Source organism: Globicephala melas, chromosome 1, assembly GCF_963455315.2.
Source record: "Globicephala melas chromosome 1, mGloMel1.2, whole genome shotgun sequence".
NCBI lineage: Eukaryota > Metazoa > Chordata > Mammalia > Artiodactyla > Delphinidae > Globicephala > Globicephala melas.
Genome location: NC_083314.1, coordinates 19,554,971 through 19,572,235, shown reverse-complemented (window position 1 = coordinate 19,572,235; position 17,265 = coordinate 19,554,971). Strand labels below are relative to the sequence as shown.

Sequence of the window (17,265 nt, the reverse complement as noted above, 5' to 3'; positions counted from 1 at the left end):
GCTGCTGTTCCAGAAGCTCCGGGCAGGCGGTCCTCGGCTCGCTGGGGCCCTACGCGGTGGCCGGTAACTGCCTAGGCGCGCGGGGAAGGCGGGCTGCGGGTCGGTCGCGCGCGGCTCTGAGGAGCGGGGCGCGAGGACCCTGCGGGCGGGGTGGGAGAGGGGCCGCGGGCGGGCAGAGGGCCAGGCCTGGGTGGCGAAGCAGACGCACTCCAGGCCCCGGGACGCCCGGCCTAGGGGGTGGCGCCTGTGCCGCCCCTCGGGGCGCGCCCCCTCTAGCTTCTGGCCCGGGTCCCGGCCGCCGCCTCCAAGCAGCCCTCCGCAGCGCTGCCTTCGTGCTACGGGTGGAGCCCCGGTAGGCAGGCGGGGAAAGCGGGGGCGTGACAGGGGCGCAGATATAGGAGAGCCAGAGGGCGCCGCGCCACCTCCGCGCTGGGTAGCAGTAGGGCAGCCGGAGGGGCAGCGACATCTGCGGGCGGGCAGCCGACGCTTCCTGGCGGCGCGGGGCCGAGGGGGTGGCCCGGAGGACTCGGGCCGCGGCGAGGCTGGAGGGCCTCACTGCCCGTGGGCAGACGGCCGGCTCGCCAGACGCCCCAGAGCCCAGGTCCCCAGCGCATGGCCCCAAGCCGCGGACTGGAGAAGAAGCGACGCCCCTGGCGGCGTGCTCACATGCATCCCCCCGCGCGGGTGGCTCGGCGACGTCTGTGAATCTTGGGTTTATCAAGTCACGTCGAGCGACTCGGAGAACCTGTTCTTCCCGCTGGGGAGAGTGATCATTCTCGTTGCCACTTGCCTGTAGAAAGTTACTCCAACACGTTTGATCATCCGTCCAGAGTAAGAAGGGAAAAGAAATAGCGTGGTCTGTCCGGGGGTGAGGGGACTTAGGGGGATCCCGCCAAGTGGGCAGAGCCAGTTTTAGCTGGAGCGGCGAGTCCAGCCCACTGACAATCCAGCTCCGGAAAGGGTTAACTGCATCCTGCCGGTTCGGTTTACATGTAAATAGAGAGCAGCTGCTCCGCGCGGGCCCCAGTTGGCCCTTTTAAGTTTTTGATTGGTTGCCAATGACATCACCGCCCGTGTTATAACACTGTGGACCCGAAGCGGCGTCGGATAAACCCTCCTTAAGGAGGCAAGGCCACGCCCTGGCTCCGCCCCCTCCAGCCACCCATTGGCCGCGGGCTGCTGCGAAGTAGCGGTTAGCTTTCTCTGGATTTCTATTGGTCCAACGCGCCGTCGGTCGGCAGCCGGCCCGCCCCCTCAGAACCTTACATTTACAGTGTAGCAAAAGAGAAAGTAACTATGTTGCTGCTGGAGATCAATGAAGCCAAGTGAATGAGGGCTGAATGTGCGAATCCACAGCCGAAGCGGAGCGCCAGATAGTGGAGGGTTACACTTATTTATGAAGTAAGTGGAAGTCACCGTGGCTACTCCCGAGAGCCCGGGAGTGTAAGGCGGTGTGAGTGTGTATATGTGTGTGTGTGTGTGTGTGTGTGTTGCGATGGTCACGGAAGAGCCACAGCAGGTGAGGTTAAAGGGTTCCGGCTGTTGCCTCACGCTGCCCTGTGCGTTTACTCTCTCTGCAGTCTACTTGGATTGGGGGCGAGGAAAAAATGAGGTTTGTTGGGACGCTTTGCGGCAGTTTTAAATGCCAGGGACTTGTTAGTGCGCTGTGTTGCGAAGGGGGATGTTAAGTGCCCCAGGAGTGGGGAAGGAGCATTCTCTGACCACTTCATTTTCTTTCCAGCCCCTGACTAGAGGTGGAAGGACGACTAGCGAGGGAGAGGGGATAGCTCAGTATTTCTCTGGTAGGTTTCTTAGGCTAGTCTGGATGGTTTCACGGGCAATATATATTTACGCCCGACCCTCTGCTGCAGGGATGCAGATCTCTTTATACACTCCGCGCGTGTGTGTGAGAGAGAGTGTGTGTGCGCCGCGCACTCCGTGTGGAGGTGGGGGTCCCAGCTTGTGTCTCCGTGAACACGCTCATGCGTCCCTTTCAAGGGAAGTGGACTGTTGATCCTGGGAGGTACCCTACCAGGTAACACAATAGCAAAGACTTTCACTGCTTGGTCCAGCTGGGAAACAGTTATAGCTTCTGGAATAGTACTTGCTCTTCAAAAAATACTACGCAAGGGAGGGAGGGAAGGAGGGAGGGAGGGAGGGCGGGAGGGCAAGGGAGGAAAGAAGGGAGGGAAGAAAAGAGGAAGGGGGGGAGAAAAGGGGTTGGGTCCTTCTTGCTCATCCAAAGGTGGTGAGAGAAAGCTGAGTCGGTGGCGATCTGTGGATGTGATACGTGCGTGCCCCTGTGTGTGTGAATGTGTGGATTCTGCCTGTGACATTTTGGCTCTGTGTCAGAGAGTGGTGACAGTCCTGTGTAGAGGGATGTTCGATGACATTTTTCCAGACATCTCTTAAAGTTCGTTTAGATGAGCTACTCTTGCATGGGGTTTGGGTTCTTTTCTGTGTGTATGTCTAATAGGAGAGGAGCCATCAGGGCCCGGGTGTGGAGTGCCCCTGTGCGTACAGGGAGGAAGGAACTGTCCCTTTGCACGCGCCCTCTCATGAGACAGGAGGTAGACCCCTGAGCAACTCTTTACTTCCCACAAGGACGGGCTCATTGGGAAGTCTTCTTAATGAATCCATCCTCTTGAAGAGGGGGGATATCTGTGTGGGATTGAAAGATTATGCATAGCGGCTGCCTCCCATTGAGAAGATCTCTAGGATGTGCCTGTGGGGAAAGAAGGAGGGAGGAGAGTTGAAGTGGTCCTTTCCTTAAAGGCAGCAAGGGAGCAATCCAAGGGATGGATCTGCCAGAGTTGGGGCTTCCAGACCTGGCTCCTTGGCTTGAGGCTTCATTCTAGGAGACTAGTTTGTAATGAAAGAGGAAATGCAGATTAATTTATAAGAAGCTAATTGGAAACATGGGAGGTTTTAATATGACTTTGTTGTGCTTTTCAAAGGACTCAGTAGAATGGAAAGTAAGAATAGCTGGCAGTTAAAGAGATTCACTTAGGGGGATGCTTTCATTTTGATGTGCAGAAAGTTGACATCCGCCCCTGATGTATATTTAGCTGCCGTATATTCCCGTGAGCCACGCCAGCACTCTTGGTCATTCCTTTACCTTTGCAGTGGGTGAAGGAATTACATGGAAAGTATGCACGGGTGGACGCATGGGTCTTTCTCAGACGGTTGCATTAACTTCTGCCCAGGAGATGAGGCCCAGAAGAGATGCCTCTTAAGAGCCTTCCCTTCTGTCTTCAGCTTTTCTAATTCTTTGTGCTTTTACCTTTTCTCAGGCTGAACTTTGATGTGGGTCGGTGGAAGGTTGTTCATCAACATTTGCATAGACTTTACATCTAACGTTAGACTTAGCAAGAACTGGGGGGTCCTCAGGTTTGCATCTTCTTTGAATCCATAGCAATGAGCTTCAGGCTTTGAGAGTGACAGGGTAAAGGGCACTTAGGACAACTTCGCTCAGAGGGATGCAAAGCCCCTTCCTAGGGATTGGATTCGACTGCCTTTTGTGTCACATGACTTTATTCTTTCTTTCCCCCCTCCCCTTCTTTACAGACTGTCTTGAGTTCTTCTTGAATTGCCAGTTTTCAGCCTCCTCATGCCTCCGTCTCCTTTAGACGACAGGGTAGTGGTGGCACTGTCTAGGCCTGTACGACCTCAGGATCTCAACCTTTGTTTAGACTCTAGCTACCTTGGCTCTGCCACCCCTGGCAGTACCAGCCACCCTCCTGTCATCGCCACCACCGTTGTGTCCCTAAAGGCTGCGAATCTGACGTATATGCCCTCATCCAGCGGCTCTGCCCGCTCCCTGAATTGTGGATGCAGCAGTGCCAGCTGCTGCACTGTGGCAACCTACGACAAGGACAATCAGGCCCCAACCCAAGCCGTTGCCGCCGGCACCACCACCACCACCACCATTGGAAGCTCTACCACCTGCCCGGCCAACCAGATGGTCAACAACAGTGAGAACGCAGGCTCTCTAAGTCCATCAGGTGGGGTGGGCAGCCCTGTGTCAGGGACCCCCAAGCAGCTAGCCAGCATCAAAATAATCTACCCCAATGACTTGGCAAAGAAGATGACCAAATGCAGCAAGAGTCACCTGCCGAGCCAGGGCCCCGTCATCATTGACTGCCGGCCCTTCATGGAGTACAACAAGAGTCACATCCAAGGAGCTGTCCACATTAACTGTGCCGATAAGATCAGCCGGCGGAGACTACAGCAGGGCAAGATCACTGTCTTAGACTTGATTTCCTGTAGGGAAGGCAAAGACTCTTTCAAGAGGATCTTTTCCAAAGAAATTATAGTTTATGATGAGAATACCAATGAGCCGAGCCGAGTGATGCCCTCCCAGCCACTGCACGTAGTTCTCGAGTCCCTGAAGAGAGAAGGCAAAGAACCTCTGGTGTTGAAAGGTAATGCCCCCACCCCCTCCCCGAGCACAGTCCTGGTAAGCCTGGGGTCACTCTGGGTTTTCTCTTAGAAGTAACAGCATCCTCCTGCAAAAAAAAAAAAACAGAATTGCCTTTCTTCTTCTTGTCTTCCCTTCCGTGCCCTCTCAGTTATTTGGGGGTTGGGAGAGAAACCCAGCAGCCTTGAACTGATAGCCAGAAGATTTGGGCTCTAGTCTTCATTCACCTTCTCATTTGCATTGTGCAAGTCATTTCCCCTCTTGGAGACCGTTTTCTCATCTTTCTATAAAGGGGCTTTATGACACCAGATGGCATCTCCAGTCATGCCTGGTCTGGTAGTTCTAGTCCAGTCAAACTAGCTGGAAAGTTCTTGTCTCTCAGACTTAATCAAAGTTGATGGAACAGAGGAAACCGCAACTGGGGTGAACTACAGGTAAACCTCCAGGTACCAGTTTTTGGTGGGAAATTCTTCCTCTTTCTCACCTCTCTGAAAGTGACCTTCAGGAAGGGCAGAGAGCTGTATTCTAAGGTCCCTCACAAAGTATAAGTTCACCCCAAACATCCGTTCCTCTGCCAAAGCTTCAAGGGACAGAGTCATTTTTATGAAATACTCCCCAGCCCCCCCCCCAAGTTCCTTCTGGCATCACTTGACAACCGTTGGCATCATGGCTCTTCCTAAGATGGGGTGGTGGGTCACTTGCCCCACTGAGCACAGAATAACTGGCAGGTCAGTGTCGCTGAGCCCTGGCAGCAGGAATTAATTGCTCCCTGGTCTCTGGGCTCCTTCCACACAGCATTGCCTAACCTAGTAGTGGAGCCCGCATCTCGTATCCAGCCCAGGTGTGCCTCTTTGCCCTCGGATGCCATTCTTTGGGGCACTGCACACCACACTTCATCTTCGGTGTCTTCTGTCAGGGGGTAGTGGTGGTAGTGAGAGATAGGCATCTTATTTCTTCTCTTCCCAAGTGTGTTGAGTCAAGGCATACAGTCTGGGCCACATCACCAGCCAGTCTCGTGCGGTGTGTAGACCAAAGACGTTGCTGGGTTCCTTTGAACACCTTGCATATTTAAATTGCAACAGGCCATTGGGCTAAGCAAGTTAGGAGTTTTACCTTTGTGGGCCAGCTCTGCCATACTTCTTGTCTTCCCAATGGTGCATTCTGCCTTTTGTTAAGCAGTGTTCTTAGAAATACAGTTCTGAATGTCTTTGACATCATCCCCTCTGCCCACCCTTACTGCCCTCAAACCTGCTCTTGTTGGGCTCAGCTAGCACAAAAGTATGGCTTTCCTTGGGCTGGTGGGCCCTCAGGAGAAGGAGAACATCATGGAAGTTGCATCCAGAGAGTTCCCAGCAGCTCCCAGGTATTTTTTTTTGTTGCTGATGGGTTTTCTTGGGGTTACAGATATGCTCAGATTTCCTCTGTGTACCCCTGTATTTTATTGTTTTGTATTCTTGTTTGGCTGACTTTGAGTGATTCCCAGTAGGTTTACCCAGCTAGCATTCTGTCCCCATGATCTTGGCTTCTCTCATCTTTTTTGGATGAGAAAATACAGTCTCCAAACTTCCCATTTGTAATAGTTTGTCTTGGGGAGCCAAGAAGGGGAGAACCAATGCAATGATCTTGAGGGTGGTCTATTGCTCATGTAGAGTAGATGTCATTGAGGGAAAGCAGACCTTTTGTGTCTGTATGATCTGAGGACAGGCATCAGATAATCCACATGAAGATGACCCTGGACATGAACATAGGGTGATTAGGAAGAGGTGGAGATTCTACCCTCTACTTTGCAGTGGGCGTTGTTGTGTATGAGTGTGGCTTGTCAATCGCTGGGCAATGAATCTCCTAGGTGTTACTGATCAAAGTGGGGTTCCTTTCCCCCTTTCCGGTGGATGCAGCTGAGAGCCCGGGCAGCCTGCGCTTGTTCCTCAGTGTCAGTGAGGAAGATTGCCTCAATGGGGCGGGGCCGGACATGCTGCTGACCTCACCACTGGGTGCCTGGGAGGCCGCTGTGAGGGCTCATCATTTTCAGGTTGGTGAGACACAGCGGCGGTCGACCTGGAAGACGCGCTGGTGGTAGAGGTTGGATTATTTGTAGTTTGGGGGGCTCTTTCTTCAAATATCTGGGAATTTGGTTGAATATATGTAGTTCAGGAGCAAAAGGGTCAGTAATCTACTTTATTATTTTTGTCATTATTACTTTGGTCTCTTTTGGGGGAATGGCCTAAAATTGGGACCACAATGGGGAGGAAGGGAAAGAGATTGGTATTCGAATGCCCCTCGCTACCCTTTCATCTGGGTAAACCAAACGTTAATACCACAGCACCACTGAGGTGAAAAGTGGGGTGGGCATCTCTCGGAAGGCATAGCCAGCAACTTCTCCTAGGTTCTTGAGTGGGTCAAGCAGACCATTCTGGTCTGGCTTCTCTGCTGAGGTTTACTTTAGTAACCCCCTCCATTAGTGATGTAAGATTTTATTTTAGCGAGAGTGGCGGTGGTACCATTTTGGAATGAGTGACTTTTGTAGGGTAGATCTGGGGTGGGGGTAGTTAGAATCTAAGGTCGAAACTTCTAAGGCTTCATTAGCTTATTTTCAGAGATTTCAGTATAATCTCGGGTAATTTATGGCTGACCCATCTGATTCTCTGGTTTCTGTTTGTAAACACCGGTTGCTACCCTCCCTGTCCAAGTTTTATGTCCCCCTCTTTCAATGCCATGTTCTCCATTTTTGGTGCTGCCTGTCAAGTAGAGCGGCTGCTCAGATACCATTTTAGTAATGCTGTGTCAGGTTGGGAAGAAACCGATCAGAGGCGCAGAAGCCCCTGGGATTAAGTTACTCTTCTAATTTACAGTCCCGTCCCTGTTGTGACCTACGTCTGAATCTGTGTTTTATTCTCATCTTCCGAAGAATAAATGGCATCAGACCTGTGCTTCTATTCAACCTGGCAAAAAATGATCCAAATGAATAAGTATTTAGAGACCTGCAAAGTCTGTGAAAGAATTACAAGCTGTTTTACACAAAGTTGAGGTTTAATGTGATTTCTCACCCAACTCAATAAGGAGGCTAGACAGTTCTGGGTTTTTCAGAATGAGAGCTACCATCTTTGCCATGATGCTTATAAGGCTCCCTTTCTTTTTAGCAAGGCTGTGTTCAGGGAAATAATTTGTCACTTACCTATGTAGGAAAGGTTAGTCTACTATCACCTCCTCTTGAAAGACAGTCTATGCCTTTAACATTTTTATTATGAAATACTTCAAATATAGAGAAACATAGAAAAGAGTATCATGGGCACCCATCTACCTAGTACCCAGATTAAACAATTATTAACACTTTCCCTATTTGCTGTCTCTTCTTTTCTTGGTTGTTGAAAGATTTTAGAGTATAGACAATATTTGAATGTATTTCAATATGTTTCATGTTTAAACGTAATATTTTCAAATTAAGAAGGCTGGGAATATTGTATAGTACAGTATGGACAACATTTTCACTCCTAAACACTGGTGTCATGTGCCCATTGTTGAGAGATTTTCGAGCTTGAAATTCCACTCTGACTAACTGGCTATCAGGTCTATGGAGAAGCATCCCTCCCGCCTCAGAGTGGGAGGTTTCCAGGCACCTCCGTGGGGGTCTATAGTGCTCCCCTAACACGAGAGTCTGTCAGGGCCCGTGCCTGTACTTGCTCTGTGCTGTCACAAAACAAAGAGTGACTGATTGCTTCATCCTCCAACAGGCCTGCCTCTGTCTGTATCAGAGACATTTATTTGCGGGAGGGAGGGGGAAGAGTGAGCATCAATTCAGGAGGCTGATGCGTAGGGAAGATTCCATGACAGAGAGAATTAGTTTCTTACGCTAGAAAACTTTCCTTCGCAACTGCTGAGATGAGCGACATAGGTGGCGCATTTTCCCATAGTCAAAAAGGGCTCTAAGTAAGCACTTATAGGCAGTGCTGAGTCTGATGACAAAGTGAAGGTCTATGTGCAGAAATCAGAGACCCCGGGGAAATATTCTTTCTCTTTCCTGCTTTGTTTTGTGAGGGGAACAAAAGTCTTCCTCTTGCCTGTCAGGGATGTTAGGAGGATTTTTTCTTTTTTTTAAACAGGTGAAATAAGGGCATAATATATACCCACAAATGTGTTATTCTGAGCTTCTGTTGAATATCCAAACATGCTGAATATTAGCCTTATAGCAAATGGTGGAGAGATCCAGGCAGGACTGGGGATCCAGCCTGTCTGGGCTCTAGTCTTGGCTCGCCCCTTACTAGCTCTGTGCCCTTTACTGATGGCTACTTCGCTTACTTCCTTGCTTTCCTCATTTACCAAAAAGGATATAACAGTAGCTGTCTCATGGTGGTAGTTTAGATATTAAATGAATTAATGGGTACAAAGTGTCTAGAACAGTTCCTCATACAGGGTGAACACTCAGTACATGTAGCTTAATATTATTACTGTTGGTCGAACAGAAATGATGGTATCAGTAAAAGTGCAATTTTAGCTCCTCTTCCAAAGGAGTGCAGATAACAAGCTAGGTATAGCAGTGAGTGTGTGTGTGTGTGTGTGTGTGTGTGTGTGTGTTGCTAGGGCTTAAAAATAACTTGGTGACTGTTACCTAATTTAAGTAGCATACAGTTGGAGTGCCAAGTAATTACAAAGACGTGTTGGGTCAGGAGGCCAGAGTAATTTAGGCATATCCTAGAATTATTTATTTGTAGGGGAGTTTGTAAAAACGTGATGATAAATCTGTCCAACGAATGTCCCATAACTAAATAATGAAAGTATAAAACAATTAAGCTTTGCTTTTTCTGGCCTCTCATCAGGCTGATTTATTTTTGGAATAAGGATTGTAGTCTGACTATAAAAGGGGAGGTGGAAGGAGGGGCAGTGTGCTTCATCTTGAAAAGTTCTCGAAGCTTTGAGTTGTGATGAGATGGAAGGTGGAGGGAAAAGGAGGAAATTCATTGAAAGACCCTCTCATGTCTTTAAGCGAGTCTTGAACCCTCCCCTGAATTGGTTCTCATTTGCCTACACCCTCTCTAAGCTTTTGGATGTACTATTCTGCTTCCTAATTGAAAGCGAAAAGCTGTTCCCTGTTCACTGTGTGTTCAGCAGAGTGGCGTTTAGCTCACTTACACCTGAGCTCCAATCGAGGCTTTTCTGCTGACCAGCTAGAGGTGTCCTTAGGCAACTCAGGTTACCCCTCTGAGCCCATTTCTCTTCATTGTACAACAGGGATAATTCCAACATCAAGGATGAACTCAGACAATGTAAATAGAGTGTCTGGAACGTAGATCGCTCTCAGTAAATCAGGTCCCTGGGCTCTGCTCCCCTACCCCGCCCATGGCCTTTCAGAACCTCTTCCATAAGACTGGGGGGGGGCGGGAGGGGAATGGGCCCTTGTTCTGGGCACAGCATTAGGGCGCATGTTAAGTAGGAACCACTTGTCCTCAACCATTCAGATCAGTTAAGTTAACCATCTGGCTTCTCAAGGACAAGTTCAAGAAACTCCTCCTAGCAGTGGTAGATAATGCTTTTAGATGAGAAAAAGCAGGGTAGAGGAAGAGAGATTTGGCAAAATCACAGGAGCAGAAACGCTCTCTACCACGCAGCCTCGTGGTGCCTGTGCTCTCAGGAGCTGGCGTGCGCCTCTGACCAGGAGCTGCCCCTGCTTCCTTCATTCTAGTGTTAGCAGCAGCCAGACTCTCCCTGGCTCAGCATTGCTGGGGAGGGCATAGAAATATGTTGCTTTGTACTCCTAGGCAACTGTTTTCTAAAAGATTTTTTTTTTGATGTGGACCACTTTTAAAGTCTTTATTGAATTTGTCACAGTGTTGCTTCTGTTTCATATTTTGGTTTTTTGGCCACAAGGCATGTGGGACCCTAGCTTCCCAACCAGGGATTGAACCTGCACCCCCTGCATCGGAAGGTGAAGTCTTAACCACTGGACCACTAGGGAAGTCCCGTCCCTAGGCAATTTAATTCTAGTAGGTAGATAAAGGTACACGAGGGCTTCCCTGGTGGCGCAGTGGTTGAGAGTCCGCCTGTCAATGCAGGGGACACGGGTTCGTGCCCCGGTCCGGGAAGATCCCACATGTTGCGGGGCAGCTGGGTCCGTGAGCCATGGCCGCTGAGCCTGCGTGTCTGGAGCCTGTGCCCCGCAACGGGAGAGGCCGCAACAGTGAGAGGCCCGCGTACCGCAAAAAAAAAAAAAAAGGTACACGACACACAAGGGGCAGAAATTCTAATCCCAGGAGAGGTCATGTCACCTCTTCTGAACTCAAGTACCTCAGGTTTTAGAATAGGAAGAGGCCTTAGAGGTCACCTTGTCCAAGAGTCTTCACTGAAGGCTGTTCCTTGGAATCACCTGGGGCAATTTAAAACCTGGGATGCTCAGTTCCCACTTCCAGAGATTCTCATTAAACTGGTCTGGGGTCCAGCTGGAACATCAAGACTTTTAAAAGCCCCCGGGTGGTTCTAACCTGCCACAAACTTTGGGAACCATCCATCTCGTCCGGTCTTCTCATTATGCAGTTACAGAATTGGGGCCTAGAGAGGTTTATTGCTCATCCAGGGTCACATGCATGATTAATTTCAGAGCCTTAGTGCAAAAAAATAGGTCTTGCCAGGTTGATATGTTGATTATGTGTGTGTATTATTATCTAATGATAACAGTATCTATTGTATAGCATACACATATAAAGTAATATAATATATTTAATCAATCATTTTGAGTATCACTACCTTTTTTCTTGAATTTTGAGATTTCAGTCCAGAAGTATAAGGACCTAAGTCTTTTGAAACCAGCAGACTCATGGTCCTGATATTTACCTGGATCACAGACGTATGAGACAAATGTTAATGATGTCAATCCCATCTTCTAGGGAATTTAATGGTTTCAGGAAGAGCTGGAAAACATTTATCAAAATGCGCCCCTGTACCCAAGTGTTTCAGGTTTCTAGGGACTTTTGGGTCTGTTGGGTTCCATGGATGTACAGCCTTGTGGGTACAGGAGATTCATTCATTTTTTTCAACAAATATTACTGAATGCCTTCTATGTGCTAGGCACTGGTCTTCAGGCTGAGGCACCTGCCATCATAACTCTGATACTCTAAATGTTAGGATGAGAGCATATATATGGACCGGGCTAGTATTCCGAACTCTTTCCACCTTGAAGATCATGTACCTGTTCGGATTCTTCATCCTCTACTGCTACACAATCTTGTTTAGGGAGCAGTTTATCTTTAGGAAATATCGTTCTCCTGGGAAGTACATGCTGGTGTGGCCTTTGGCTTTTTTCTCCTTTCTTTTTCCCTTTCAAGATAGAGTCTGGCCTTTTCTAAGCACATCATTGTGGGCCAACAGATTTTCTTTCCGAAGTCTTGATCCGAACAGAATTTTTTCTTTATTTGTCATTTTTTTTAATGGAAAAGGAAGCATACATTCTCTCTCTGCCTCAAGAAACTCAGGGTGGACAGGCCTCCTCTGTGCATTGGAGTGGAACTTTGTAATCTGAACCTCACTAATTTGGGACATGTTGCTGATAGGGACAAGACCTGTGTTTATTTTTTCCTGCATGCTCTCTATGAAAAGAGGACATGCTAAGCAAACAAACACTGTAAATGGTATTTCAAAGACAAGGTTTTGGCTTGCTTAGGGAAAAAAAAGAGTTTGCGAGTACAGTTAAAAACCACTCTAAGGGACAGGGCTGGAATGAAAACACAGTGTCTGTCATTTCGAAGCCTGTGCTATTTCCCCTAAACCATGTGGGCTCCTCTTGGGCAAATTTTCTGTGGCTGTGTATCCATGTACTATATACTCTATATTAATATCATATAACTTTACTAATTCAGAAAAATGGGAGGGAAGAGAAAAGAATAAGGATGAACCACAGCCTGAATTTTATTGTAGAACATTTCAAAATATCCATTTTACATTCATGTTGATGTAGTGTCCTTTCTAATTATGAAGTCTCTGACTCTAGATGTTTTCATCCATAAGCTAAGAGGAAGATCTTAGCATCCTTTTTTTCTCAGCCTATTGTCTGTATCATCTATTATTACTTAAAAGTTGGGGGGGGAATATATATGTATACATATATATATATATATATATATACCACTCCCCCCCCCCCAGCAAGACCCATATTTTATGGAATTTAAAGGAAAAGGAAACTTGAGCCTATGCTTTTGGATAAAGAAATGAGCTGTGCAGCTTGGTATTTTCATATAAGATAAAGGTTATTACCCCGTGCTCTGCCTCTGGCAAAGGGATAATCACTATCAGGAAGAAAAGGTTTGCAGATTCATCACATTATCTGTCTCGCCTTAATGTTTAATTTGTGGTGACGGTCTACTCATCGTGTGTTTTGCCCCCCTAAGACTGGAATTTCATGGAAAGCAAAACAAAGCCAAACTCTTCCCGAGTGCTTCGACAGAGGGTTTGGTTTTCTTTGTCTTCCCACCCGGTGGACCCCTGTCAGGCATCTGTTGCCCAATTCTCAATCAAGTAAATAGACGAAGCTGCCTGATCCAGGGGGCAGCGTCAGGCTGTCCTCCCCTCGAGGTGCGTAAGCTTCTCCCGTTATGATGTGAGCTCAAGTGATTTTATTTTGTGTCCCTGGGTAAGGAGGCTGTCACCACTCTGTGGCAGAACATTACTGTCCAGTGCTTTACTACTTGATGCTTATTCTATGGGAGAAATAATCCCACATTCTTTGCATCGTGGCCCCGGGTTCCACTACTACTGGGCTAAATATCACCAGCTGTTGCTACTGGCAAGTGGAAAGGAAAAACCGCTTGGGGGGAGAGGAAGTAGGAACAGGGGTATAGAGGGAGCAGAGCGGTGTGAGGGCAGAGGGTCCTCTCAGAGTCAGAGACAGCACCTTCCTGCTCTTGGACTGAGGTCCCAGGTTCCAGTTTTCAAGACTGTGAATTACTGTCATTAGTTATTACAGCATGTCTGCGTCCCTCTTAAAATAATAAGATGAGACAGCCTTCTAAGGGGAGCTTCCTTGAAGGGATAGAGGACATTTTCTTGGGTCTTGTATTTCTAGTCTTACTAAATAGCATATTTTTATGATAAGATTTATAAGAACGCTCTGATGGTTCTCATGAAGTGAAATTTTACTCTGACCGTGGAACACCATTTAATCACATATAACTACTCTGGGTCTGACCAACCTATCATCCTCAAAATTAGAAAATTATTTTCCAGATAGTTTGGGGAAAAAATATAAAAGCGATTGACTGCTTTCTATGTGCTGGGCATTGGGCTGTCACATACATGTCTTACTTAGCTCTCAGCACAACTTGTTGAGAGAGGTTTTAGATTCCCAGTTTTACAGAAGAGGAATCGGAGGAGGAGATTCAATATTTCTGCCCCCAGATTATTAACCAGTGAATTGCAGAACAAGTATTAAAACCCAGTTTTAAGGATCTCAAAGGCCAAGTTCTTTCCAGGCTGGCCACATGTTTATTTACAAGTGCACTGTATATCTCATTCCTTAGGGTCACTTTGTGCTTTATCTATGAAGTGTCCTTGGTTACGATACTTCCCCCACCGCCCATTTTCTTGTATCTCCTCAACTGAAAACTCCAGTGCTAAGAGTGGCTGACTGTGTCCTCAACGAAGAGCTGGCTTTCCAATGACCTCACCCTGAATTCTATCGCGGCTTTTGGAAACTTCAAATTTTGGTCATGGCAGAGACTTTTAACTAGAGCAACCAATCAATGAAACAAATGTTTGAAATCCGCAACAATTATTTCTAGCATTTATGAAATGTTTGCTGTCTTAGCGGACTCTGTGCTCAGAGCATTATGTCTCATGATAACATTCGTCTACATATGAGTGACTGAGACTCAGAGAGGTCCAGGCACTTGTCGAGGTCACTCAGCTGGTACCTGGTAGCCACTGGGCATAGTGCTCTGAGGCTCCTGCTCCATGTATTTTCAATGTGGAGAACTTTAGAATGCTTTCTCCTAGTAGCCTGTGGATATGAGAATGATGCTTTCTGTTTTTGTCCATATTCATGTACTTCCTTTCTAGAGTGGAAAGTAGATAAGTGAGAAGGAAGACAGGTATGAAATTGTATTTAGTGAATAAGAAGGAATGTTTGATGGGTATGTATGACTACATCCCAAGACTCTAAGATCCAATGGTATTTGATTGCTTATGTTTTATAATCATTATCCGTTCTATTAGTGTGGATAATATATTAACTATGGGGTTTCTTTTCCCCCTCAACTGTGTGAAGAAAGAATTTCTACTTGGTTATCATTACCTTTGGGAAAGTGAATTCTCTGGGATAAGTGAAAAAGAATGTTATCAGACTATTTACTAACTGTTGCTTTCGTCTTCTGCTTTCCTCTCCTTATCTTTCCTTTTCCTCTCTATAGTCTAAGCCTCCAAATATAGCTCAGGGAATCTGGGAGTGTGGCAGGGACAGACCGTAGAGAAAGCATGATTAACACCCTTGAAGGATAGCAGGATGGACCCCTGGGGACCCTGTGCTTGAAGTAGTATTCATTCAGACAGATTATTGAGTATTTGTTTCAACCGTCCCATGTTACAGATATAGAAACTGCTTACTTACCCAAGAGCACATAAGTAGCTGGTAGCAGAACTGGCATAGAATCCATGTTTCCTAACTCTCTGTACAGTAATTATCCTTTAAATCCCAGTGGGAGTATCATCCTTTGGTTTGAATTTGAGTTGTTATTAAATAAGCAAATCTTGTGGGTCCAAGTGTTTGGCCAGGTTGCTTCATGTTTTCTTTCCCTTCCCCTTTGTAACGAGGTGATTAAGTGACTTCTCAATGAATCGGTCTGCCGATTTGCATTTGTATTCAGCTTTCCTATTAGAAATGTGTATCTTTTCTAGCAGAGGGAATATAGTAAATTAACAGCACAGATTCTAGAACCAGACTGCTGAGTTTGAATCCTAACTTCATCACTCACTAATAGCATGAAGTTGAGCGAAATAAGTTTGGTGTGCCTCAGTTTTCCTATCCGTAAAACAGGGAAGGTAATGACAATTTTCTCATGGGATTGAGGATTAAATTAGATAATTCGTATACAATGCCAGGCACATAATAGCTAACATATATTACAAATGTACCATCATTATATCATATATCTGCAATAAAAATTCATCACCATATATTTATCTCCAAGGAATAAATGAGTAATAGATACAGTCACATGAACTGACATCACCACTGGTGCAATGTTAAGTAGAAACAACTCTTTGATGCTTGGTAGATTATTTTTTGTTTAAAGGTTTGGAAAAACCCAGTGTTTCTAGTGGGGTGGATAGATAACTACATAAGGACTTTTTTCTGAATCAGCACCATACTGGAAAATAGTACTATTTCTGTGTAAGGAAATCTTATAAAATTAAGTGTTAGCAAAGGCTCAATTATATACCCATTGTTGGACTATTAAGAAAATTTTAGAAAGAAAAATTACATGACATACTAATCTCCCTGACTGGCTTAGTTTCACTTTTACATATCCTCTGCATTCTTTACCCATATTTGTGCATATTTTGCAGAGTTTTTCATACAGAAACTGAAATTCATTTTCACTTTATATTGCAAGTACTTTTGCTTCCTGTATAGTCATCATAGGTTCGCTCTGAATGTTATAACGTGTCTTATTTTATGGGATGTATCACATTTTACTGAACACGTTTGCCTATTCATGAAGTTAAGATTGTTTCCAAGCTTTTGATACTGTAAGAGAAACCTCTGGAGGGAATCCCTTGTTTGGGAGCTTCTCTACTTTTCCACTGAAGAATGGAAGCTCGGGGCCAGCCACCTTGGGTTTATTTCCCCCCCACCCCAATCCCCCTTCATTTTTTCATTCCTGCTTTTCTCTTCAGAAAACAAGCTGCAACTCCCTACTAAAGTTATTGGTTTGTACGAAAGTCTTTATCTTTCATCACAGATCTTTGCACAAATTCCGATTGTGTGTGCAACACACATGCCCTAAGGCATGTGCTGTAAATCTCCTGCTTCTGCCTTGGTGGGCAGAGTGAGGAAGTGTGGAGGCCCCATTCAGCACTATTAAAAACCAGAAGCTACAGTGGAACTGAACGATCTGGCAGGGCCAATGCCACCTTGTTTCATAAATCTGAGTCACTCCCGGTTTGATGCTGTTGATAAGATGCTTTGAAAGGGACATCCTTGTGAATAACAAGAGAGAGAGTTAGATTTTGTGAGGTGTTAATAGGTGTTTGTGCCCCTACCCCTTTCCCCCCTTTTTTTAAACCCTGAGGTTTTAGTGCAGTGCTGAAGTCTTCTGAGTGCTTAAGCAGTCAAAAGAATACATCAGGATGGAGAGACTATTCCCATTAGTTCTTTTGGCCAAATTAAGGTAAAATGCCCTTTAAATAGAGGCTAATTCTCTGACAGATAATTAGCTTGTCTTTCTTGATGAAGTATGTGAATTGGGTTGAGTTTATTATAATTAATCTTGCATATTATGTAAAAATGCATTTGTCTGGCCTTATTAGGTGAATCTCTTCATTCCTACCTTAAGGGTGGCTTGGAACCTTCACCCTCGCTCCATTGAGAATTGACTGAATTAGATGAATGGCAGGGTGATGGGCAGCTCTTGGTTATAAAGGTTGGGAGAAGCTGAAGGTGGGGCACCAGTATTCGAAGAGACAGAGCTTGCCTATTAATATCTGCACCTTTTTAAAAAAAAAAAGACACTTTGATGATGTTTTGGGTCCTGAGAATCAGCTGCTACAAAGCTACCTAAATAATTACCTTGAAATCAATCTCCTGCTCATGACATTCTTCTGGATTTACAATGTGGAGCATTTTCCAGGAAGTGAAGAGTCGGGTGATT

General features: G+C 46.2%; 1 protein-coding gene across 2 annotated transcripts in view; it reads left to right on the top strand.

The window, feature by feature from the left end:
- The first annotated feature begins 384 nt into the window (after positions 1-384).
- DUSP10 (dual specificity phosphatase 10) overlaps positions 385-17,265 on the top strand; it is a 41,428-nt gene continuing 24,547 nt past the window's right edge. Inside the window, exons 1-2 of one of the 2 annotated variants that reach the window (XM_060299194.2) lie at positions 385-831; positions 3,568-4,424. In XM_060299194.2, the coding sequence (XP_060155177.1) occupies positions 3,611-4,424 (814 nt within the window). In that variant the 5' untranslated portion in view covers positions 385-831; positions 3,568-3,610. Of the gene's footprint in view, positions 832-1,265; positions 1,402-3,567; positions 4,425-17,265 lie in introns of those variants that run through there. The other variant, XM_030868348.3, reaches the window with a different exon arrangement.